General features: G+C 37.1%; 2 protein-coding genes across 2 annotated transcripts in view; one reads left to right on the top strand and one right to left on the bottom strand.

Moving 5' to 3' along the window:
- Positions 1-1,214: 1,214 nt before the first annotated feature.
- Positions 1,215-6,408, bottom strand: LOC307132874 (uncharacterized protein). Its single transcript, XM_079827464.1, has 9 exons — positions 6,395-6,408; positions 6,035-6,179; positions 4,319-5,380; positions 4,083-4,217; positions 3,800-3,847; positions 3,543-3,665; positions 3,213-3,461; positions 2,948-3,036; positions 1,215-2,828 (listed from the first exon to the last, which is right to left on the bottom strand). Exons 2-9 carry the CDS (start codon positions 6,093-6,095, stop codon positions 2,733-2,735), a joined length of 1,863 nt encoding a protein of 620 aa, XP_079683590.1. The 5' UTR covers positions 6,096-6,179; positions 6,395-6,408; the 3' UTR covers positions 1,215-2,732.
- A 2,213-nt stretch (positions 6,409-8,621) lies between these two features.
- Positions 8,622-21,043, top strand: part of LOC307132875 (uncharacterized protein) — a 30,291-nt gene continuing 17,869 nt past the window's right edge. The window contains exons 1-11 of the mRNA XM_079827465.1: positions 8,622-8,978; positions 9,733-9,764; positions 9,857-9,891; positions 10,994-11,031; positions 11,376-11,466; positions 14,263-14,357; positions 14,472-14,529; positions 15,365-15,457; positions 15,560-15,588; positions 15,666-15,699; positions 15,777-15,852. Coding sequence (XP_079683591.1) covers positions 8,976-8,978; positions 9,733-9,764; positions 9,857-9,891; positions 10,994-11,031; positions 11,376-11,466; positions 14,263-14,357; positions 14,472-14,529; positions 15,365-15,457; positions 15,560-15,588; positions 15,666-15,699; positions 15,777-15,852 — 584 coding nt within the window. The 5' untranslated portion in view covers positions 8,622-8,975. The remainder of the gene's footprint in view (positions 8,979-9,732; positions 9,765-9,856; positions 9,892-10,993; positions 11,032-11,375; positions 11,467-14,262; positions 14,358-14,471; positions 14,530-15,364; positions 15,458-15,559; positions 15,589-15,665; positions 15,700-15,776; positions 15,853-21,043) is intronic.

The raw sequence follows: 21,043 nt of genomic DNA on the forward strand, positions 1-21,043 counted from the left end.
ATGTGATGTACAATATAACAAAATTCAGTTACTATAGCAATATAACATTTAAATAATCAAGTTTTTGCCTCACATGTTGGTGGAGGGACTGGAATTGGAGCCGTAGTAGTCGTGGTGTAGGTGGCACTGTAATTGTCTGTAAAAAAATCTGTAATTCCACCAATTGTCGTCAGTGTAGGTGTTGTCGATGTGGTAGAAGCTGGTGGTGTTGTGGTAGGTATAGCTGTAATTGATGTGGTAGTGGTAGTAGGATCCGTGGTTAGTACAGCTGCAGTGTCAGTTTGATCTGTGGTAGGTGGAAAGGTACTTTGAGCTGTGGAATGAAAAAGTCAAATGTTTAATATCTTGTTTTGTTCATTGGTGTATTGTAATTATTCCATATGTTTCTGAAATTCCTGATGGTGCATCTCAAAATTATCCAATAAGTGAAATTATTTTTTTTACTAATTCTGTATTGAATATTATATCAAAATCTGACACAGAAACAGTGCATCTGAAGTGAATGTTACCTGTGGTTAAGCAGCTCATTGTGGCCAGCAGACAGCCGATGAGAATCACAGCGGGAGCCATCAGGATCAGTGTGTGTCAGACGTCTGCAAGTGATCTTCTGACCTGCATCTTCTCTGAGATTTTATTTTATGCCCTGGATTGTTTCCTCTTCACCCATCATGTGTCTGTCCAGCCTCCTGTCAACACACACTGACGCCAGAGTCAGATAATTACTAAAAGCATGAAGGAAACAGAAATTATATTTTTTAATCAGTTTTTTATCAAATTCTTTTTACTGAAGCAGCGCAATCGGGGTTTAATTCATGGTATGTGTGTGTGAACGAATGCATGTGGTCACTCAGTGTGTTCACACTGCCATCATCAGGTTGAGCTCAGGAACGGATGATGATCACCAGGGTTTGGAGACGCTCACAGGTGCTGCACACACACAGACCGTCTCTTGTGATGTTCAGTCTCATGTCACCAAACTCTGTTCCTCTGAACGGCTTGATAACACTTCTTCTTTCCGACTGCGCTCCGTCTGTGGTCAGATGCGTCTAAACATCACACATGAGAGAGAACAAAGTGCTTTGCAAATACTCACACACACACTTTTAGCACGCTACTTACTGTCCTCATATACAAAGTTTTAGGAGATTTGCATCCAAACCTCACAGCCGAGAGCTTCCTGATGAACTGAACACCTCGTGCATTATGGTAAAGTACAATTATTTATTTAATTGCAGGTTAAACATTTAGGAATTCAGACGCAGAAAAATAACCATACAGACAGGAATTCACCCTCCGCCCACCACCAAAAAAAAAACATTATTACAAAACATAAAATCTCAATTTCCATAGTTTGCATCAAACATGTACAATGCTTGTATGCTTAAGATTAAAACACACACAAATTAAATGGTAGTGTTAACAGAGTTTAAGTTGAACATCACCATAAATCAGGGTTCCTACACAATTTTCTTTTCAAAATTCCATACTTTTCCCGACCATATTTAACTTGTTCTGATAAATTGTTTTCAAATTCAACTGCTAACAAGTGTTACATTCTAAAGATTTAGTATTGGCGTTTTTGCCTTTTATTAGGATAGGAAAGTAGCTAGACAGGAAGTAAGGTGGGAGAGAGAGGGGGGCGGGATTGGGAAAAGTCCATGAGGCAGGACTCGAACTCGGGTCTCCCGAAGCACAACAGCACTACTACATGGCGACAGACTTACCCACAATGCTATCGGCACCGACAAGTCTATTACACTCTGAGTCAAAACCTCTATGTAGGCAATCTAATATTTAGAAATCCTATATTAAAATATTGCCTTTTGTGACCTTAACGATCAAAATGCTAAATCAGTCACAATTTTTTTAAAGGGTTATTAATTTACCCAAAAATGAAATTTCTATCATAATATACTTACCCTCATGTCATTCTAAACTAATAAGACTTTTGTTAATCTTGGAAATCTTGGACACATGAAGATATTTAAAGGATTAGTTCACCTTAAAATGAAAATGTCCTAATCATTTACTCACCCCAATGCCTTCCAAAATGGCAACCAACTCAGTTGGTTGCTCAAAAACTTAATTTATCTTTCACTGAAGAAAGTAAGGCATGGATATCTTGGATGGCATTGAGGTGAGTAAATGATTAGGACATTTTCATTTTGGGGTGAACTAGTCCTTTAATAAAGGAACTAAAATCTCTCAGATTTAAAATATAAAAAATATTAATATAATAAAGTCTTATGGTTTTGAAAGACATGGGGGTGAATAAATGACAAATTTTCATTTTGGGTGTGCTATTCCTTTAAGAACTCCACCATCGACGTGTTTTATCCTCAAACCCAACTTGCTTTCTCAAACTACAAAGTGCTGTGTTAACCACTGTTGAACTGTGAAAAGGAAGGAACACACAGGTCTGACCTTTACTGCCATAGCTAGGCTACAAGTTTTTCATTAATTGAAAAAAAAAAACAATTGTGTATATATTTATTATATACATTTAGAAATTATTAATTTTATATTTAGAAAATGAAATAGGGACAATAGTCTGGAAACATAAATATTTTTTCCATACTTTTCCAGACCTGGAAATTACTCAAATCAAATTCCATACTTTTCCAAACCCTGTAGGAACCCTGATAAATAATCTCATATTAAAATAGTAAAAGTCGTATGACTTTCGTATGACAGTAGCGATGAGGATTTATTCATGTATGTTCCTCTCTGACTCAGTCACATGGTGATACCGGCTCAATTCTCGTGACCTCAAAAGAGTAGATGTCAGTATTATACGCTCTTAAGGAATTCTCCAGCATAGCGGCAACCTAAGAAGCAAAATGACAGGATGTGAGAAAACAGCAGATGAAGAAGAAGAGCACAATAAAGCTGCGTCCCGATTCACATCCACTGGACGCAGTCAAACAGTCAGAACCGCTCCGCTCACCTCACGCAGTGCAGCCTGACGCTCTTCTTCAGTGGACCATTCCCCGGCCAAAACCTCCACCTCCAGATTAGTCAGTAATGTGAGAACATCTGCAAAAGACCAAAGCACTTATTAGTGGATTCAGGTTTCACTGTCCTTCTGTTGCAACAGTGATGGTAACTCTTTTTGAGAATTAACAGAGGTTTAGATGCAGCAAATGTTTGATCACCATTATGGTGATCAGTGTTTTCTGATCTACATGTTCATACACACACAAATGAATTACCTTTGGGTGGAGCTACAGTAGTGGTGAATGGAGGGTTTGCAGGAGTGTTGAATGGAGGGTTTGCAGGAGTGTTGAATGGAGGGTTTGCAGGGGTGTTGAATGGAGGGTTTGCAGGGGTGTTGAATGGAGGGTTTGCAGTGGTGTTGAATTGAGGGTTTGCAGTGGTGTTGAATTGAGGGTTTGCAGTGGTGTTGAATTGAGGGTTTGCAGGGGTGGTGAATGGAGGGGCTGCGGTTGTGGTATTGAAAGCTATAGAGAAAGTGACAAACATCATGAATGTTGTATCTGAGAGGATTCAGAATTAATCTGGCAATAAATGCGGGTTCTTACTGCATGTGCTGTTGAGGTCGGGACAGCAGTCATTGAGCAGTTTACAGGCCTCGTCACAAAAACAGCCTCTGAAACAGTTGAAGTTTGTGCCACTGCAGCACAGAGTCGGCTCTGAACACGATCCTATAGAAGTGCAGGAGTCAGTACACTCACTATTTATCATTATTATAAAGGATATTATTATTATTATTGGTTGCTATAAAAAGGTAAATGCAATATTTGGCATCCAATTCAGATGTAAAGATTTAAGAACATACCTGTTATTGGCAGAGTGTTTGGTTGGGTGCTGTTGGTGCTGTTTTTGACTGTAAAAGGGAAAGAGGTGCAGATTTATCAATATTTCTCAAATTAAAATGTACAGTATATGTGCAGTACTTAATTACTCTTTTAAGAAGAGCTTTACCCACAGTGAAGAGCTTTACTCTTGTATTATACACTAGAACACTCAACGTAATCTGATTAGCGATGAGGCTGAATGACAGTCAGTGATTCATTTCAGCGCAGACAAATCCGATTTTCCGTATGAATGTTTCTGAATACCTGTGAGGCAGGTGGGTTTGAAATCAGGGCAGCAGTCGTGGAATCTCAGACAAGCAACGTCACAAAAACAGTTGAAGCGGCGACAACCGTCATTCCTTCCAGAGCAGCACAGATCTGGATTCCCACAACTTCCATCTATGACAGAAACATCAAACAAATCAACACAGTTAATGCAATTTCACACAAAATTATATAACGTATAAATATTGAATTAATCAAACACAAGAAACACTTACGCAAGGGAGTCTGAGGTGTCGTTGTAGTAGTTGTTGCATTCGTTGTAGTTGCATTCGGAGACACGTTAGTAGCATTGGACGGCATGTTAGTTGCGTTGGGTGATGCGTTAGTAGCGTTGGGCATCCCATTAGTTGGGTTGGGTGATGTGTGAATAGCATTGGGCGGCATATTAGTAGTGTTGGGCATCCCATTAGTTGGGTTGGGTGATGTGTCAGTAGCGTTGGGCGGCATATTAGTAGTGTTGGGCATCCCATTAGTTGGGTTGGGTGATGTGTGAATAGCATTGGGCGGCATATTAGTAGTGTTGGGCATCCCATTAGTTGGGTTGGGTGATGTGTGAATAGCATTGGGTGGCATATTAGTAGTGTTGGGCATCCCATTAGTTGGGTTGGGTGTTGTGTGAATAGCATTGGGCGGCATATTAGTAGTGTTGGGCATCCCATTAGTTGGGTTGGGTGATGTGTGAATAGCATTGGGCGGCATATTAGTAGTGTTGAGCATGCCATTAGTTGGGTTGGGTGATGTGTGAATAGCATTGGGCGGCATATTAGTAGTGTTGGGCATCCCATTAGTTGGGTTGGGTGATGTGTGAATAGCATTGGGCGGCATATTAGTAGTGTTGAGCATGCCATTAGTTGGGTTGGGTGATGTGTGAATAGCATTGGGCGGCATATTAGTAGTGTTGGGCATCCCATTAGTTGGGTTGGGTGATGTGTGAATAGCATTGGGTGGCATATTAGTAGTGTTGGGCATCCCATTAGTTGGGTTGGGTGTTGTGTGAATAGCATTGGGCGGCATATTAGTAGTGTTGGGCATCCCATTAGTTGGGTTGGGTGATGTGTGAATAGCATTGGGCGGCATATTAGTAGTGTTGGGCATGCCATTAGTTGGGTTGGGTGATGTGTGAATAGCATTGGGCGGCATATTAGTAGTGTTGGGCATCCCATTAGTTGGGTTGGGTGATGTGTCAGTAGCGTTGGGCGGCATATTAGTTGCACTGGCGGATAAATTAGTTGCATTAGGTGATTCAGTAGCACCATTAATTGATGTGGTAGTTTGAGCTATGGAATGAAAGACATTTTAATATTAACAATGAGAGAATCTAAAGCTTTTACAGTTTGCTCTTTTATAATGGTGCAGTGTAATTATTCCATCTGTTTCTGAATCATTCCTGATGGTGCTTCTCAAAATCTCTCAAAGTGATTAAAATTAATGAAATCGAATTATGTAATAAAAACGTTGGTAACACTTTATTTTACAGTGTCCTTGTTACATATTTGACATGTACTTACCATAGTTATAACAGTAAACTATGCATAATTACATGCAACTAACCCTAAACCAAACCCTAACCCTATAGTAAGTACATGTTATTAATTGATATGACACAGTACTTCAATATATAATTACACTGTAACAATAGCCGCATTTCCATTACAGATTTGCGCAAAATGTGCAATATTTTATAAATGTCGATAAAAACTATTGCGAAATGACAACGTTTCCATTAACCGCTGTTATGCGACTAAAACGTATAATTTTCCTCTCGCGAAGTCATTCCTAAAATTATGCCACGGATGTTGGTAGGTTTATGTATATCCCAGCCACCGCAGAAACTGCACAATTTGGAGGGAAATGGAAAAACGGCTAATGACACCTTAAAATAAAGTGTTACCAAACTTGATAAAAAAAAGTGCATCTGAAGTGAATGTTACCTGTGGTTAAGCAGCTCATTGTGGCCAGCAGACAGCCGATGAGAATCACAGCGGGAGCCATCAGGATCAGTGTGTGTCAGACGTCTGCAAGTGATCTTCTGACCTGCATCTTCTCATTTTTGTGCTCTTGATTGAGTCCAGCCCCCTGACAACACAGATGTCAGAAACAGATAAATCAAAAGACCTTTTTTTCAGGTAATGTGCATGTTAAGATCTCAGTTTATCCTGAAATACTGGTTATAATGCTATAAAAATATCTGAATGTTTGATTAAGATTTCCTGGTGCAGTTTCACAGTGTGCAGGACTTTTTTTTCTATTGCATTGACCGTGTCACACACCCGCAGACTTGATGTACTCACCATCATGTCCCGCCAACCCAGTGTGACTTCTTCTTGAAGCACTAAAGGTGAATTTCCTGGTTGATTTTTCCTGCAATGTAAAAAACACAAATTGAAAAAAGTTGAAATGGCTGATTTTCTGGAGACATGCAACTATTCTGTAACAAATATTTTGTAGTTGAGCCAATTCAACATTTTGTGTCTATTGGAAACAGAAGTTCTTATTAAGAATTAACAGGTTCAGATGTAGAATTTTTTATTGAAAATTTTTGGTCACAATTATGGTGATCAGTGTTCCCTTTAGTTGGGCAGTTTGACTCTTGGTGTTTTATGTAAGTTTGTGGTTTTTGTAACAGTGTTACACTTAATGTAACACTTAAGTTTTTGCAAAGAAAGCCGTAACCAATGATCAGGTGATCTAGATAACAGCATTATAAAGTGGAGTAGTTTACTACTTTATTCCTGATTGAAAGAGATTATTTGTGAATAATATATATCATATTTACCAACAAAAGTTTTATGCAGCAGATCAGTCATTCTGAATTTTGATTTTTAAATAGATTGTGGGAACTTTTTTAGACACACACACAGACATCAAGCATCAGCATATGAATCTCAACAATGGTGACATGTTTCATGCCACAGTGCATGCTGGGAGCCATAATTTTAATACTTTGTTGGCTCCCAGCAGGCATTGTGGCATGAAGCATGTCACCATTGTTTAGATTCTTGATGTCTGTGTGTGGCAAAATACTTATTTTAATAATGTATTTTAAATTCAGAATGTCTGATCTGGTGCAACAAAGTTTTGCTGGTAAAATATTAAATATTGTAAAAATATTGGTCTGAAATAAGATTATTGATTTATTAGAGTTTATGAGGCTGAAAACTTGATCATCTTGGTTTTTTTCTTAGCAACAAATTATGTGTTTTGCTAAACACTGTTACAAAGAGCACAAACTCACACAAAAAGGCTAGCGGCCCAACCAAATTAAACATTGATCTCCATAACGGCGATGACCAAATTATTTTCAATTAAAAAAATCAACATCTAAACCTGTTAATTCTTAAGAACTACTGTTTCCAATGGACAACATTTCTTGAATTGGCTCAACTACAAAAGATTTGTTACAGAATAGTTGCATCTCTCCAGAAAACAAATAAGGTCAAGTTGAGTCAAGTCAACAGGGTCAAGTCAAATTTACAAAGGTTGAGTCAACAAGAAAAAGCTAGGGGAAATTGGTACTAAGATTTTATGTTGTTGTACAACCTTAACATTTTTTAAATGTAAAAAATTAAAATTGGTTCTTGACTCATAATCATAGGGGAACCGTTTTAACTGCTGTATAGCACCAATTTTTGTGCTTCAGCGGTTCTTTTGCTAAGGTGCTATATAGCACCACTGACTAAGGTGCTATATAGCACCACTGCCATATAGAGAACATGTTAAGATATGCATAATGCATTATTCAAATCTTGTTAACATGAACTAACATGAACAAACCATGAACAGCTGTATTTTTATTAACTAACGTTAACAAAGATGAACTAATGCTGAACAGAGGTGTTGTGTTGTTCATGTTAACTAATGCATTAACTAATGTTAACTAATACAACCTTAATGTTAAGTGTTACCATATATTGACATAGAAAACAGCTGTTCTCTCTGATAATCGTTGGTGAAACTAGCCATTGAAATGCTGGTTTGGGTTTTGATGGAACATGTAAAACAAGAAATGTAGCTTACAAACAGGCTGTAAATATGTACCTGCTTTATCTCTCTCAAACATATCTAATCAAAATTCTTTCTAACATTCTTCTAAAGCAACACGAGATACTCAGTAACTTCCTGTCTGCCTGCCTGAAGTCTAAATGATAAATTCTTACATATTTGAAATACGTAGTCAAAATGATAATTGAGTAATCAAATTGATTCATACTCACATAATATCAAATGATAATCCCGCATTTTTATCTGGAACACAGAAGAAGAATTGCATATCACCATTCAAAATTTTGTCTCTTCTGCTCACTAACGCTGCATTTATTTGATCAGAAATACAAAAAAAAGGTGATATTGTGAAATATTATTATGATGTAAAATCTGCTGTTCTCTACATTGAAATAATCAGTTTTCTTTAAACTTGATGCAGTTCAAACACTCAGTGTGTTAACACTGCCATCATCAGGTTGAGCTCAGGAACGGATGATGATCCCCAGGGTTTGGAGACGCTCACAGGTGCTGCACACACACAGACGTCTCTTGTGATGTTCAGTCTCATGTCACCAAACTCTGTTCCTCTGAACGGCTTGATAACACTTCTTCTTTCCGACTGCGCTCCGTCTGTGGTCAGATGCGTCTAAACATCAGACATGAGAGAGAACAAAGTGCTTTAGTGAACTCAGAGCCGGTCGAAGGGCTTTCTGTTATTAACAGGGATAATCAGTTACCTGCTAAATCATCCACCTGCTATGCAAATACTCAAACTCACACACACACTTTTAGCACGCTACTTACTGTCCTCACATACAAAGTTATAGGAGATTTGCATTCAAACCTCACAGCCGAGAGCTTCCTGATGAACTGAACACCTCGTGCATTATGGTAAAGTACAATTATTTATATTTATTTCAGGAGTTGATGGTTATACATTTAGGAATCCAGACATGTTATGGCCATTTTGAGTTGCTGTTTTATATGTGAACGTCATTGTAATCATAATCTGGTGTGTTTAGTTTAGTTTCCTTTACTACCTGTAACTGATACATATACGTATCTATCATATATATTCCAGAAAGGTTAGTTATTTTCTACTTTAAAACCCGCTAATGTTTCAGCTCCTCGTTCACACTGAATAAAGCATTACATTGTTCTCTGCATGATGCAACTGAACCACTGATCTGATAAAAACCGGAAAATAGCGACGTTTCAGCTTCCCCTTACCTAGTCACCTCAGTTATGACTATTATGTTTGTGCTGTCAATATACAGTATGCTTATTTGTTTCTGTGATGAATGTTTACTGATATTTATTCAGTCAAAACATGTTTAAATACCTCTCTAAAGTAAAACCGCTTTAATGTATTGAATAGTTATGAAAGAAAATGTGACGTGCAGTGTTTTTCTCTGACATTATTTATAATTATAATATGATACGTGTAGAATTTCGGCATGATTCAGCCATATACAAGTCTTTTACCATCCGGGAAGTGTTTAACAAAACCAACTGGTAAATACGATACTTATTGTTCTTCTTAGACATTACCTGACTTGGGAATTAAAATGGTCATTCAATCTCAATGTGTACTTTTTTAGAAATACTGCAATACTCAGGAAAATGGTGATCTCTTTATTTTTAGAGTTTCTTTGAGAAGTTGAAAACATCTGTACTGTAAGTACCTAAAGTGTTTTTCTCATCAAACATTATTTTTTCTCCTGTATATCTTTCATCACTCTTTTACCTGTTATTTTTCTTCTGTACAGACATAGTGGACCGCCTGCCCCACCCAGGAGAACAGGTGCATTCATGACAATAGGTCCTACCTGTGTAAAAAACAGTCAATAGATTAAAACATCCATATATTTTGCCCCCCTAACATCAAGACTTTGGGTTAAAATGAAGGTATAGGGGATAATTAAAAAAAATATTAATCAGTCTTTCAATCATTATTTATTTTGTTCAATCAGTTTGAATCACATTTCACGTAGGCTATGTTTTAATAAATTAATGATTAAAAGTACAAATCTTCTCAGTTAATATATCAACTGTAACGTTCATATAAGAATGAATAATACAAGAAGTTTGGCAGAACTATAGGCTAAACAAATCTGCAGCGAATATTGTAGCTTCAATGTTAATAATTAAAATGTATTAAATAGGGCATGTATAAAAACGAAACACCTCAAATATATTAAACAAATAGGCCTATAAATATAAGAAATAACTATGTATACAGACCTTTCAAACAGCAGAAAGGTCGGTTCGTTTGCAAATTAACAACTCAAGAGTATTTCAATTCTTTGTGGCTTTTTTTTGACGTCTCGACGCGCGCACACGCCTTTTCTTCCACTGCTTTTCTCTTTCTGCCACCCCAGTGTTTAAACCGCTAACAACAAGGGCACTACAAAGGCACGATATACTTAAATAATCAAAAAGCAAGCGTTTTTGCTATGTATGTTTTATTTTCTGTTTCTGTCGAACGTGACCGTTTTGTGGAAGGTGTTTTGATCATGGTTTTGATAGAATTTAACAACTCGAGTTCCCAGCACGCACTGCGGCATTAATAAGTTATACAGGGTTACTTTTATTTTGTTTTAAACGGTTTATCGTTTTTATTTTATTTTAATACCGCCGGTCAGTTACTTCACGAGTCGATTATTAATTATTTTTTACTTATATTTTTTGTCACCGTTAATGTTTCTTGTCGTGATACGTCATCGCTTCATGGTGGAAATGCACTAACTCTTGGTCAGAACGCGTTTTTGTACTGTTATTTACAAGTTATAATAATAATAATAATAATAATAATAATAATAATAATAAATAACTCTTGGTCAGAACGAAATGCTGTGTTGTATTAACTGTATAAATCTCATTCCATCTCTCAAACACATTTGTAGAGAACAGCTCCTCATACGGCTGGCCGGAAGGGGAATTTGTAAGTATTGTGCAAAGTTCACCTGTCTAAAATACACACAAGGTTAAAAGGTGTGGGAACAGCAGTGTTTATCTTTCTTCCTGTTGCTTGTTTCACCACAAAGTATCACTTCCGTTACCATATTATTAATATATCAATTGCTGGTTTGTTTTTGTGAAACACTTTCATGACACATCCACTGTCAGTCAAGTGTTTTTCTTTTTTACAGTGACAATGTTCAATACCATTACCACTTGTGAACCAATAAGTGATACATCTGAGCTGTTATATATTATTATTTGAGATGTTTTATTTTAGACACGTCTGAACAAGATCTTTGTTTACTTCAATCTGTGCATTTACAGGATGAAGATGGCGATACATATGAAGCCCCACCATGTGAGCGGCCCACCGTTAAAGTCCAGCCGCGCCAAGTAGAGGAGAACGTTTACCTGGGTACATCTATCTATCTATCTATCTATCTATCTATCTATCTATCTATCTATCTATCTATCTATCTATCTATCTATCTATCTATCTATCTATCTATCTATCTATCTATCCATCCATCCATCCATCCATCCATCCATCCATCCATCCATCCATCCATCCATCCATCCATCCATCCATCCATCCATCCATCCATCCATCCGTCTGTCTGTCTGTGCAACTATCTATCTATCTATCTATCTATCTATCTATCTATCTATCTATCTATCTATCTATCTATCTATCTATCTATCTATCTATCTATCTATCTATCTATCTATCTATCCATCCATCCATCCATCCATCCATCCATCCATCCATCCATCCATCCATCCATCCATCCATCCATCCATCCATCCATCCATCCATCCATCCATCCATCCATCGTCTGACTGTCTGTCTGTCTGTCTGTCCGTGCAACTATCTATCTATCTATCTATCTATCTATCTATCTATCTATCTATCTATCTATCTATCTATCTATCTATCTATCTATCTATCTATCTATCTATCTATCTATCTATCTATCTATCTATCTATCTAGCTATCATTAGTTTGTATTCTATCATTCGTTCTATGATTTTTTTCTCTATCATTCTATGTTTTTTCTGTCTGTCTGTCTATCTGTCTATCTAGTCTGTTCATTATTTCGTTCTATCATTCGTTCTAACATTCTTTCTGTTTGTCTATCTATCGTTCTTTTATTCTATAATTTTATCATTATTTCGGTCAATCTATTATTCTATTGTTTGTTTGTTTGTTCTATCATTCTAACTTTCATTCTGTCTGATCTATCTATCTATCTATCTATCTATCTATCTATCTATCTGTTGTTCTTTCGTTCTATCATTCTATCGTTTGTTCGTTTATTCTATCATTCTAACACTCATTCTATCTATCTATTGTTTGTGCATTCTTTCGTTCATTCTATCATTCGTTCATTCATTCTATCATTCGTTCATTCTATCATTCTATTGTTTGTTCATTCTATCATTCTAACATTCATTCTGTCTGTCTTTGTTTGTTCATTCTATCATTCTAACATTCATTGTTCGTTCTATTGTTTGTTCATTCTATCATTCTATTGTTTGTTCATTCATTCTGACATGCATTCTGTCTGTCTGTCTTTGTTTGTTCGTTCTATCATTCTAACATTCATTCTGTCTGTCTGTCTATCGTTTGTTTGTTCGTTCTATCATTCTAACATTCATTCTGTCTGTCTGTCTCTCTATTGTTTGTTTGTTCGTTCTATCGTTCGGTCATTCATTCTATCATTCTATTGTTTGCTCGTTCTATTATTCTAACATTCATTTTGTCTGTCTGTCTATCATTTGTTAGATCATTCTATCATTCATTTTATCATTCGTTCATTCAATCATTCTATTGTTTGTTCGTTCTATCATTCATTTTGTCTGTCTGTCTATCATTTGTTAGATCATTCTATCATTCATTCTATCATTCGTTCATTCTATCATTCTATTGTTTGTTCGTTCTATCATTCATTCTGTCTGTCTGTCTATCATTTGTTTGTTTGTTCTATCATTCGTTCATTCTATCGTTCGTTCATTCTATTGTTTGTTCGTTCTATCATTCTAACATTCATTCTGTCTGTCTGTCTATCATTTGTTTGTTCGTTGTTCGTTCTATCGTTTGTTCATTCTATTGTTTGCTCGTTCTATCATTCTAACATTCATTCTGTCTGTCTGTCTATCATTTGTTTGATCATTCTATCATTCGTTCATTCTATCATTGGTTCATTCTATTGTTTGTTCGTTCTATCATTCTAATATTCATTCTGTCTGTCTGTCTATCATTTGTTTGTTCGTTCTATCATTCTAACATTCATTCTGTCTGTCTGTCTATCATTTGTTTGTTTGTTCTATCATTCTAACATTCATTCTGTCTGTCTGTCTATCATTTGTTTGATCATTCTATCATTCGTTCATTCTATCATTCGTTCATTCTATTGTTTGTTCGTTCTATCATTCTAATATTCATTCTGTCTGTCTGTCTATCATTTGTTTGTTTGTTCTATCATTCTAACATTCATTCTGTCTGTCTGTCTATCATTTGTTTGTTCGTTCTATCGTTCGTTCATTCTATTGTTTGTTCGTTCTATCATTCTAACATTCATTCTGTCTGTCTGTCTGTCTATCATTTGTTTGTTCCTTCTATCGTTCGTTCATTCTATCGTTCATTCATTCTATTGTTTGTTCGTTCTATCATTCTAACATTCATTCTGTCTGTCTGTCTATCGTTTGTTTGTTCGTTCTATCGTTCGTTCATTCTATTCAATTTTTTGTTCGTTCTATCATTATAACTTTCATTCTGTCTGTCTATCATTTGTTTGTTCATTCTATCATTCGTTCATTCTATCATTCTATTTTTTATTCGTTCTATCATTCTAAAATTAATTCTGTCTGTCTGTCTGTCTATCGTTTGTTTGTTCGTTCTATCATTCGTTCATTCTATTTTTAATTTGTTCTATCATTCTAAAATTCATTCTGTCTGTCTGTCTATCTATCGTTTGTTTGTTCGTTCTTTCCTTTATTCTGTCGTTCCTTCTATCATTCGTTCATACTATCATTCTAATATTCATTCTGTAAGTCTGTCTGTCTATCTAAATTACCATACAAATGGCTTATTTAGTTATCTTTGTAGGGACTGGAAGAAATATTTGACTACTAAAACATTTATTTTCATTTTCATTTTAATTATGCTGATTTATGATTTAGTCTCTAATATAGCGTTTGCTCCTCTTAGGTTATCCAGACAGAATCCCAAAACCGGCTATTCCCAAAAGACAGGCAGCACCGCCGCCACGACCAGCCAAGATCCTCCCGAGAGTGAAAAGCCCAGTAAAACATCTTTGTGCTCAAATTATTGCAGCATCCGTGTCTTTAACATGAGTTCATTTAACAAAAGAGGCATGTGCAACTTTTTAGATTCAGTTGTGTTTGTTTTGCTTCTAGAAGCCAGAGCCGCCTCACGATCCAGAAGAGTTTTACATCGACCCCAATGATGGCAAACGTGAGTGTCTTTGAGCTCTGGTCTCTGGTCAGCCTCGATCCTCTCATCATGATGGCATTGATGTTTTCTAGAAGAGTGTGTTGTTGTTGTTGGGGCTTTGGTGCAGTGTAGAGTTCAGTAGTTTACTTATGTACATGCATTCCCCCTCTCGTTTTCTAGGCTTTCTTAACTGTTCTGTCAAATAAAGGCTAAACTAGCCCATCAGGGTTGTGTTTGTGTTAAATTAAAAGTACTTTAACTTTTAAAAATGTGCTTTACGGTTGTGATGCTAGCTTGTGTGAACACATCCTAGTCCCCAAAAGTCTGGGGTCGGTGATGTTTTGAAAGTCTCACCAAGGCTGCATTTATTTGATTAAAAATACAGTAAAAACAGCAATATTGTGAAATATTTTTACAATTTAAAATAACTGTTTTCTATGTGAATATATAGCAAAATGTAATTTATATCCTGTGATCAAAGCTGAATTTTCAGCATAATAACTCCCAGGGTGTAAAAAAGGCCTTAAAAAGTCTTAAATTCAGATTTGATGGAGTTTTCAAGGTCACATTATCCTTCAGAAATCATTCTGATATGATAATTTGCTGCTCAATTAACATTTATGATTATCAATGTTGAAAACAGTTTATATTTTTGTGGAAACCGTGATACATTTAATACATTTTTTAGCATATTTGTAACATTATAAATGTTTTTTACTGTCCCTTTTGATCAGTTTAATGCATTCTCGCTGACCCCAGAGATTATACCATGGTCTGTCTGAATACTCGATTCTGATTGGCTGGAATGTGTGTGTTTCACGGTATACAATAAACGTTGTATTCTCTGTCTCTCTAGCCCCTGAGGTGATACGCAAGGATAAACCTGGTAAAAAAGCCCCTCCTAAGAGACCCCCGATGAGACCTCCACCGACCCCTCAGCATGACGAAGGTCATTTCAACACCATGTTCATCAAACTTTTCATTTTTATATTGGACTTTATTAGTTGATGATACACTGCATTTTTAGTTACTGTACTCTCTGACCTTCTAGACGTTTACTTGGACCCAAATGAAGGACAGGTAAGCTTGAGTGAGCATCAAAAATTGCCATATTCCTTATGATAATTTTAATATTACTCTATTTTTGTTTCCGTCAGGATGATGATGATACATATCTAGAGCCTGTAGCAGGTCAGTGCTCCATGAGTTTATAGAATGATAAGGTGACTTAAATTATATTTGCCATTCATTGTGTTATTCTTTTCCAGAAACTCCTTCACCCCGAAACCCGATCCGTATGCCGATGCCCTCTAAAAGTGTAGGGCGAGACCCTCCGCCACCATTGTACGTATGTCTAAATCAGGCTTAAAGTGGTGAAAATCAAGTTTTTAATGTTGTTTATATGTCTGGTGTTTTTAATATGCTTTAAGACAAACCATGTGCAAATTCATAAGTCAACACCATTGTTGAGTATTTCCTCCTTAAAACTGCAGTGAAAAAAAGAGCAAAGTTTGAAATCGCCGGTGTTTCTGATGTCACAAACTACCTTGTAACCAATCACGTCAACATGTGGGCGGGGCTTTAGCATATCATTAACTACTCTCTGAAGCAGGGGAGTCTCAAGAGAAGCCGGTAATCCCGCTATATTCTTCTGTTGATATGAAAAATCGGGTTTAGCAATATAGCAGGCGAATTATGTATGTGATGTATATTAGGATGTTATAATGAACTATATGCCTGACGTTCTGGAGTTGTTCAAAGCGTTTCTAACGATACTGACTGATACTGAGATGGTGAACGGGAACATGGTTTGTGTAACATTAGCAACACATTAATAATACATTTTATTTATAATGCGCTTTTCTTAAACCCAAAGCGCTACAGTAAAAGTACAACAGAAAAAACAAAAGCAATACAATAATTAATTCGAGAAAAACAGTCTTAAATAAATGTGTCTTGATCAACTTTTTAAAGTGACCCAACGTTGGTGCATTTCTGATGGTAATAGGAAGTATATTCCATAGCTTGGGTGCTTTGTATGAAAATGCTCTTTCCCCCATGGTCTTTAGCTTACGTGAAGGCTGGTGAAGTGAAAGAGTTAGCAGAGCGAAGAGTATAAGGGCTGATGAGATCACAAAGATACTCAGGTGCAGTCCCAGGAAGTGCCTTGTATGTTAAAATAATACAATTTAAAATCAATTCTCGCATTTATGGGAAGCCAGTGCAGTTGTGAAAGAACCGGTGTAATGCGTTCACGAGGAGAAGTACGAGTGAGCACACGAGCGGCAGAATTTTGTATATACTGAAGCTCAACGATTCAGCTGGAAGGCCAGAGAACAAGGCAATACAGTAATCTAACCTAGTTGAAATCAGTGTTGGGCACGTTACTTTAAAAAAAGTAATTAATTATAGTTACTAGTTACTTCTTACAAATAGTAACTGAGTTAGTAACTGAGTTACATCATTATAAAAGTAACTAATTACCAGGGAAAGTAACTACTGAGATACTTTTTTTTTCAAATGTTCAAATACTAAAAAGAATAAATTATTATTATAAAACATTGTACACTAATGTACACTATTGTAATGTTGCTGTGGGACAATGTGAGAGACACCTATCAAATTCAATACATTATTGTAAATATTATCAGTAGACCTACTATAGTGCAAATATTGTGTAAATTGGTAGTGGAGCTCACGTTATCACCTGGGTTTTAGCCACTAATGTTGTGGCGGCATGTGATGATGTGAGGCGCTTCATTAGATTAGAATTACTTGCCATCGACGTGGAGAGACTCTTTCTTCCTGGGCATAAGTTGCACGTTACATAAACAAAAAGTAGCGCTTATACTTCCAGTTTGCGAAAGCTACCTTTGAAGTCGTTGAGGTTGAGGCAAGTCCAACGATAGTTTGAGTTCACACACACACCTATGACGCACATGCATATGCACAGTCACACACACCAACGACCAGGAGGAGTCGGAGCGATGGCAAGACTTGAAAGTATTGGGTCCAATTTTATTGAAGTCGTTGGACTTGCCATCGCTCTGACTCCTCCTGGTTGTTGGTGTGTGTGACTGTGCATATGCGTGTGTGTCATAGGTGTGTGTGTGTGTGTGAACTCAACCTATCAACCTCAACCTTGTCTCCCACGCACCAATCATCATCAGTTATGTGTACCAACCCTCCCACCCCCCAACACACATGACATGCACGCCTGCACGCACACACACACACACACACACACATGTTGGGTTTTCATGTTTTATGGGTACTTTCCATAGGCGTAATGGTTTTTATACTGTACATACCGTATATTCTATCCCCCTACACTGCCCCTGCCCCTAAACCTACCCATCACAGGAGACATTCTGCATTTTTACATTTTCAAAAAACATCACTTAGTCTGATTTATAAGATGTTTTCCTCATGGGGACCTAAAAATGTCCCCACAAGGACGAGGATTTCGTATATTGCCATCTTTGTGGGGACATTTTGTCCCCATAACGTAGGGATTACCAGTCCACACACACACACCAACCAGAGAAAAAAAACGTTGCAAGTCCGACTGACAGAGAGCCTGTTCGGATGAAAACCGCTTCAGTGAGCTCAATTATAGTAACGCCACATTTTATTCTTAGTAACGCTAACGGCGTTGTAACGGGAGAAACAGTCATTCGTTTGATTACTCGTTACTGAAAAAAATAATTTATCTATAACGCCGTTATTCCCATCACTGGTTGTAATGAAGGCATGTATAAGCCTTTCTGTGCTATGTTGTCGAGCTATGTATGTCGAGCTATGTTTCTCAGGTGGAAAAATGCAGTTTTAGAGATTATGTGTGCTTCAAATGTTAACTGTGGATCAAAAATGACAGCAAGATTTCGCACCTGTGAAGTGGGGATTACCGTGCTGGAATCAACAATCAAACTGATCTGCTCGGCCTTACGAGAAGCCGCCACTGTACCAATCTGCATCAATTCAGATTTGGAGCCGTTCAGCTTCAGGAAGTTATTCTGCATCCAGATACTGATCTCTGCTAGACAACTACGCAAAGCTATGAATGAGCAATGGACATCAGGACTAGTGGTGATGTAAATCTGCGTATCATCCGCATGTAAATGTTAAATAAAATTGGACCCAATACTGAGCCCTGAGGAACTCCCTGTTGAACAGGCACGGTATCAGATTTGTAGTTACACAGGCTAACAAACTGGGCACGATTCATTAAATAAGACCGAAACCAACTGAGTACAGCTCCAGAAAGACCCAAGCAATTTTCCAGCCTGTCAAGCAGAAGAGAGTGACTGAAGCCCCGTTTCCACCGAAATTACCCGGAACAATTTGTACCAGGAACTTTTTTTACTGGAAGTTTTTTTTCCCCCAGACCTGCTACTGTCTGCGTTTCCACTGCGGTCTAAAGTACCGCGAAGATTAGGCTTTAGTCCAGAGACGTGGGACTGCGCGCGACTGCTCCTCCCAGTCAGCGACGGACAGTAAACATTTTTGCGCGATACTGTCTGCAACAATAACAAGTGGAGATTCAAGCAGCGCTGCTTTTGCTAGTTATATATTGGTTTACTAAAGAGGTAATTAACAAAACAGCGGAAAAGAGACGAGCACTGATACTAAAGTGTATTCTGAAAGCTTGTAAAGCTAGATTTAAAATAAGACAACCTATGTTTATATCAGCTATTACGGACATTGTGATTGCTGAGACAACGCGCGCCATCGGACTGAAAGAGCAAGACTGATATTTACTGAACGCAGAACGAACCTCGCAAGACTTTTAAAAATGCCGGTTGAAAAAAAATGCTGTGTGAGCTCAACCAATCAGCACGTTCAGCGCACAAGTCCCACCCCCGAAAGTTCCTGAACTTTGAAAAAGTACTACCTCGTGAGCAGGGCCGTTTGGAGGGGGAAATATTTACCCGGAACTTCATTTAGACCTTGCGGTCGAAACACACCGAGCCCAAAGTCCCTAGTTCCTGGGGAAAGTTCCTGCGGTGGAAACGTGGCTATATAGTGTCAAAAGCAGCACTGAGATCTAGTAAGACCAAGATACTGCATGCAGCCGCAATAAGAAGATCATTTACGACCCTAACTAGAGCGGTTTCAGTACTGTGCCCTCGTCTGAACCCAGATTGAAAAGGTTCAAAGAGACTCTTCAGTGCCAGGTGATTATTTAACTGAATAGCCACAACATGCTCTAGAACTTTAGCCAAGAATGGGAGGTTAGAAATAGACCTGCAATTGGACAAATCAGAAACCTCACAGCCAGTCTTCTTAGGAACTGGTGTAATGGCAGCTATTTTTAGTTCTGGAGGAACAATTCCAGAAATCAATGACAATTCACAATTGTAGTCATAAAAGGGCAGATTGATGCAAGGCAGTTGATAATAACCGAGCAGGGAACCGGATCTAAAATACTGCTAGTAGAGTTCACAAAAAGTTTACACTATTAGTAGGGCTGTCAAAAGATCCAAAATCCAAAATAAAAGTTTGTGTTTACATAATATATGTGTGTGTACTCTGTTAATTATTATTTATATATAAATACACACACATTCATGTATATATTTAAGAAATATTTGCATGTATATACTGTATATACATTTATATAATCAATAATATATATAAATATAAATGTTTTATGTATAAAAATAATATTTTTTTCTTAAATATATACATGCTTGTGTGTGTATTTATATATAAATAATAATTAACAGAGTACACACACATATATTATGTAAACACAAACTTTTATTTTGGACAGCCAAAATTCTGCCATTTTTTTTGACAGCCCTAATTATTAGCTGTCTCATCGCGTAGTCAAGCATAGGCTAATCATATTAATTACCGTTATGTGTCCGAAGTTGTAAAGAGCGATACATAAAACTCATTAACACTCTGATACATTGACTTGTAGACGAGTCTGTGTGAGTGAGTGGAAGCGGGGCTCATTTGCATATTCATGAACCCGTGTATACTAAATGAAGCAAGGGTGTAGAGTTGCATTTGTAAGATCTCTAAAATCTCGTTCCAAGGAAGGTAACGAGGAAGGAAGGTAACGCGTTCGGGTTTCAGCTGAATGGCAAAAGGATTATAATATTCTTTATCTGACTCCATTTATCATATTGTCGAATTTTGGATAGAATGCCAAGTGGTTGTTTGGTAATTTATATTTAATAGCTAGTCACACATTTAACCATTCTGTTCAGTAACTTTTTGTTACAATTATACGGTTCTGTACTGGAGATAGTTAATAATTACAGAGTAATTCAGAAAGGATCAAAAATGTAACAATTTATTAACAGTCAGGTAAATGTATAACGCCAATTACATAATCAATTCAAAGATAATCCATACACAACATCAAATACTCTGTATGCACCCCGAACTCACTACTACATCGCTTTAAGTAACTCAGACCAGACCGAAACCTCTTTCAAATGGAAATGCATGATAACAAAGGGAATTTAAATTGGTTCAGGTTCCCATTTTCCTGAATTGAAAGAAGAGACCAAATGGCTCC

The sequence above is a fragment of the Gobio gobio genome (assembly GCF_949357685.1).
Source record: "Gobio gobio genome assembly, chromosome: 10".
Classification (NCBI taxonomy): Eukaryota; Metazoa; Chordata; class Actinopteri; order Cypriniformes; family Gobionidae; genus Gobio; species Gobio gobio.

What these genes read in the sequence shown, in the direction of transcription:
- LOC307132874 (XM_079827464.1), bottom strand. Translation starts at nt 6,095, where the DNA reads ATGGCTCCCGCTGTGATTCTCATCGGCTGTCTGCTGGCCACAATGAGC. An exon ending in AATGAGCTGCTTAACCACAG is followed by an intron (nt 5,381 to 6,034) that starts GTAACATTCACT and finishes TTCATTCCATAG; the next exon opens with CTCAAACTACCACATCAATT. An exon ending in GTCAGGCTGCACTGCGTGAG is followed by an intron (nt 2,829 to 2,947) that starts GTGAGCGGAGCG and finishes TTTGCTTCTTAG; the next exon opens with GTTGCCGCTATGCTGGAGAA.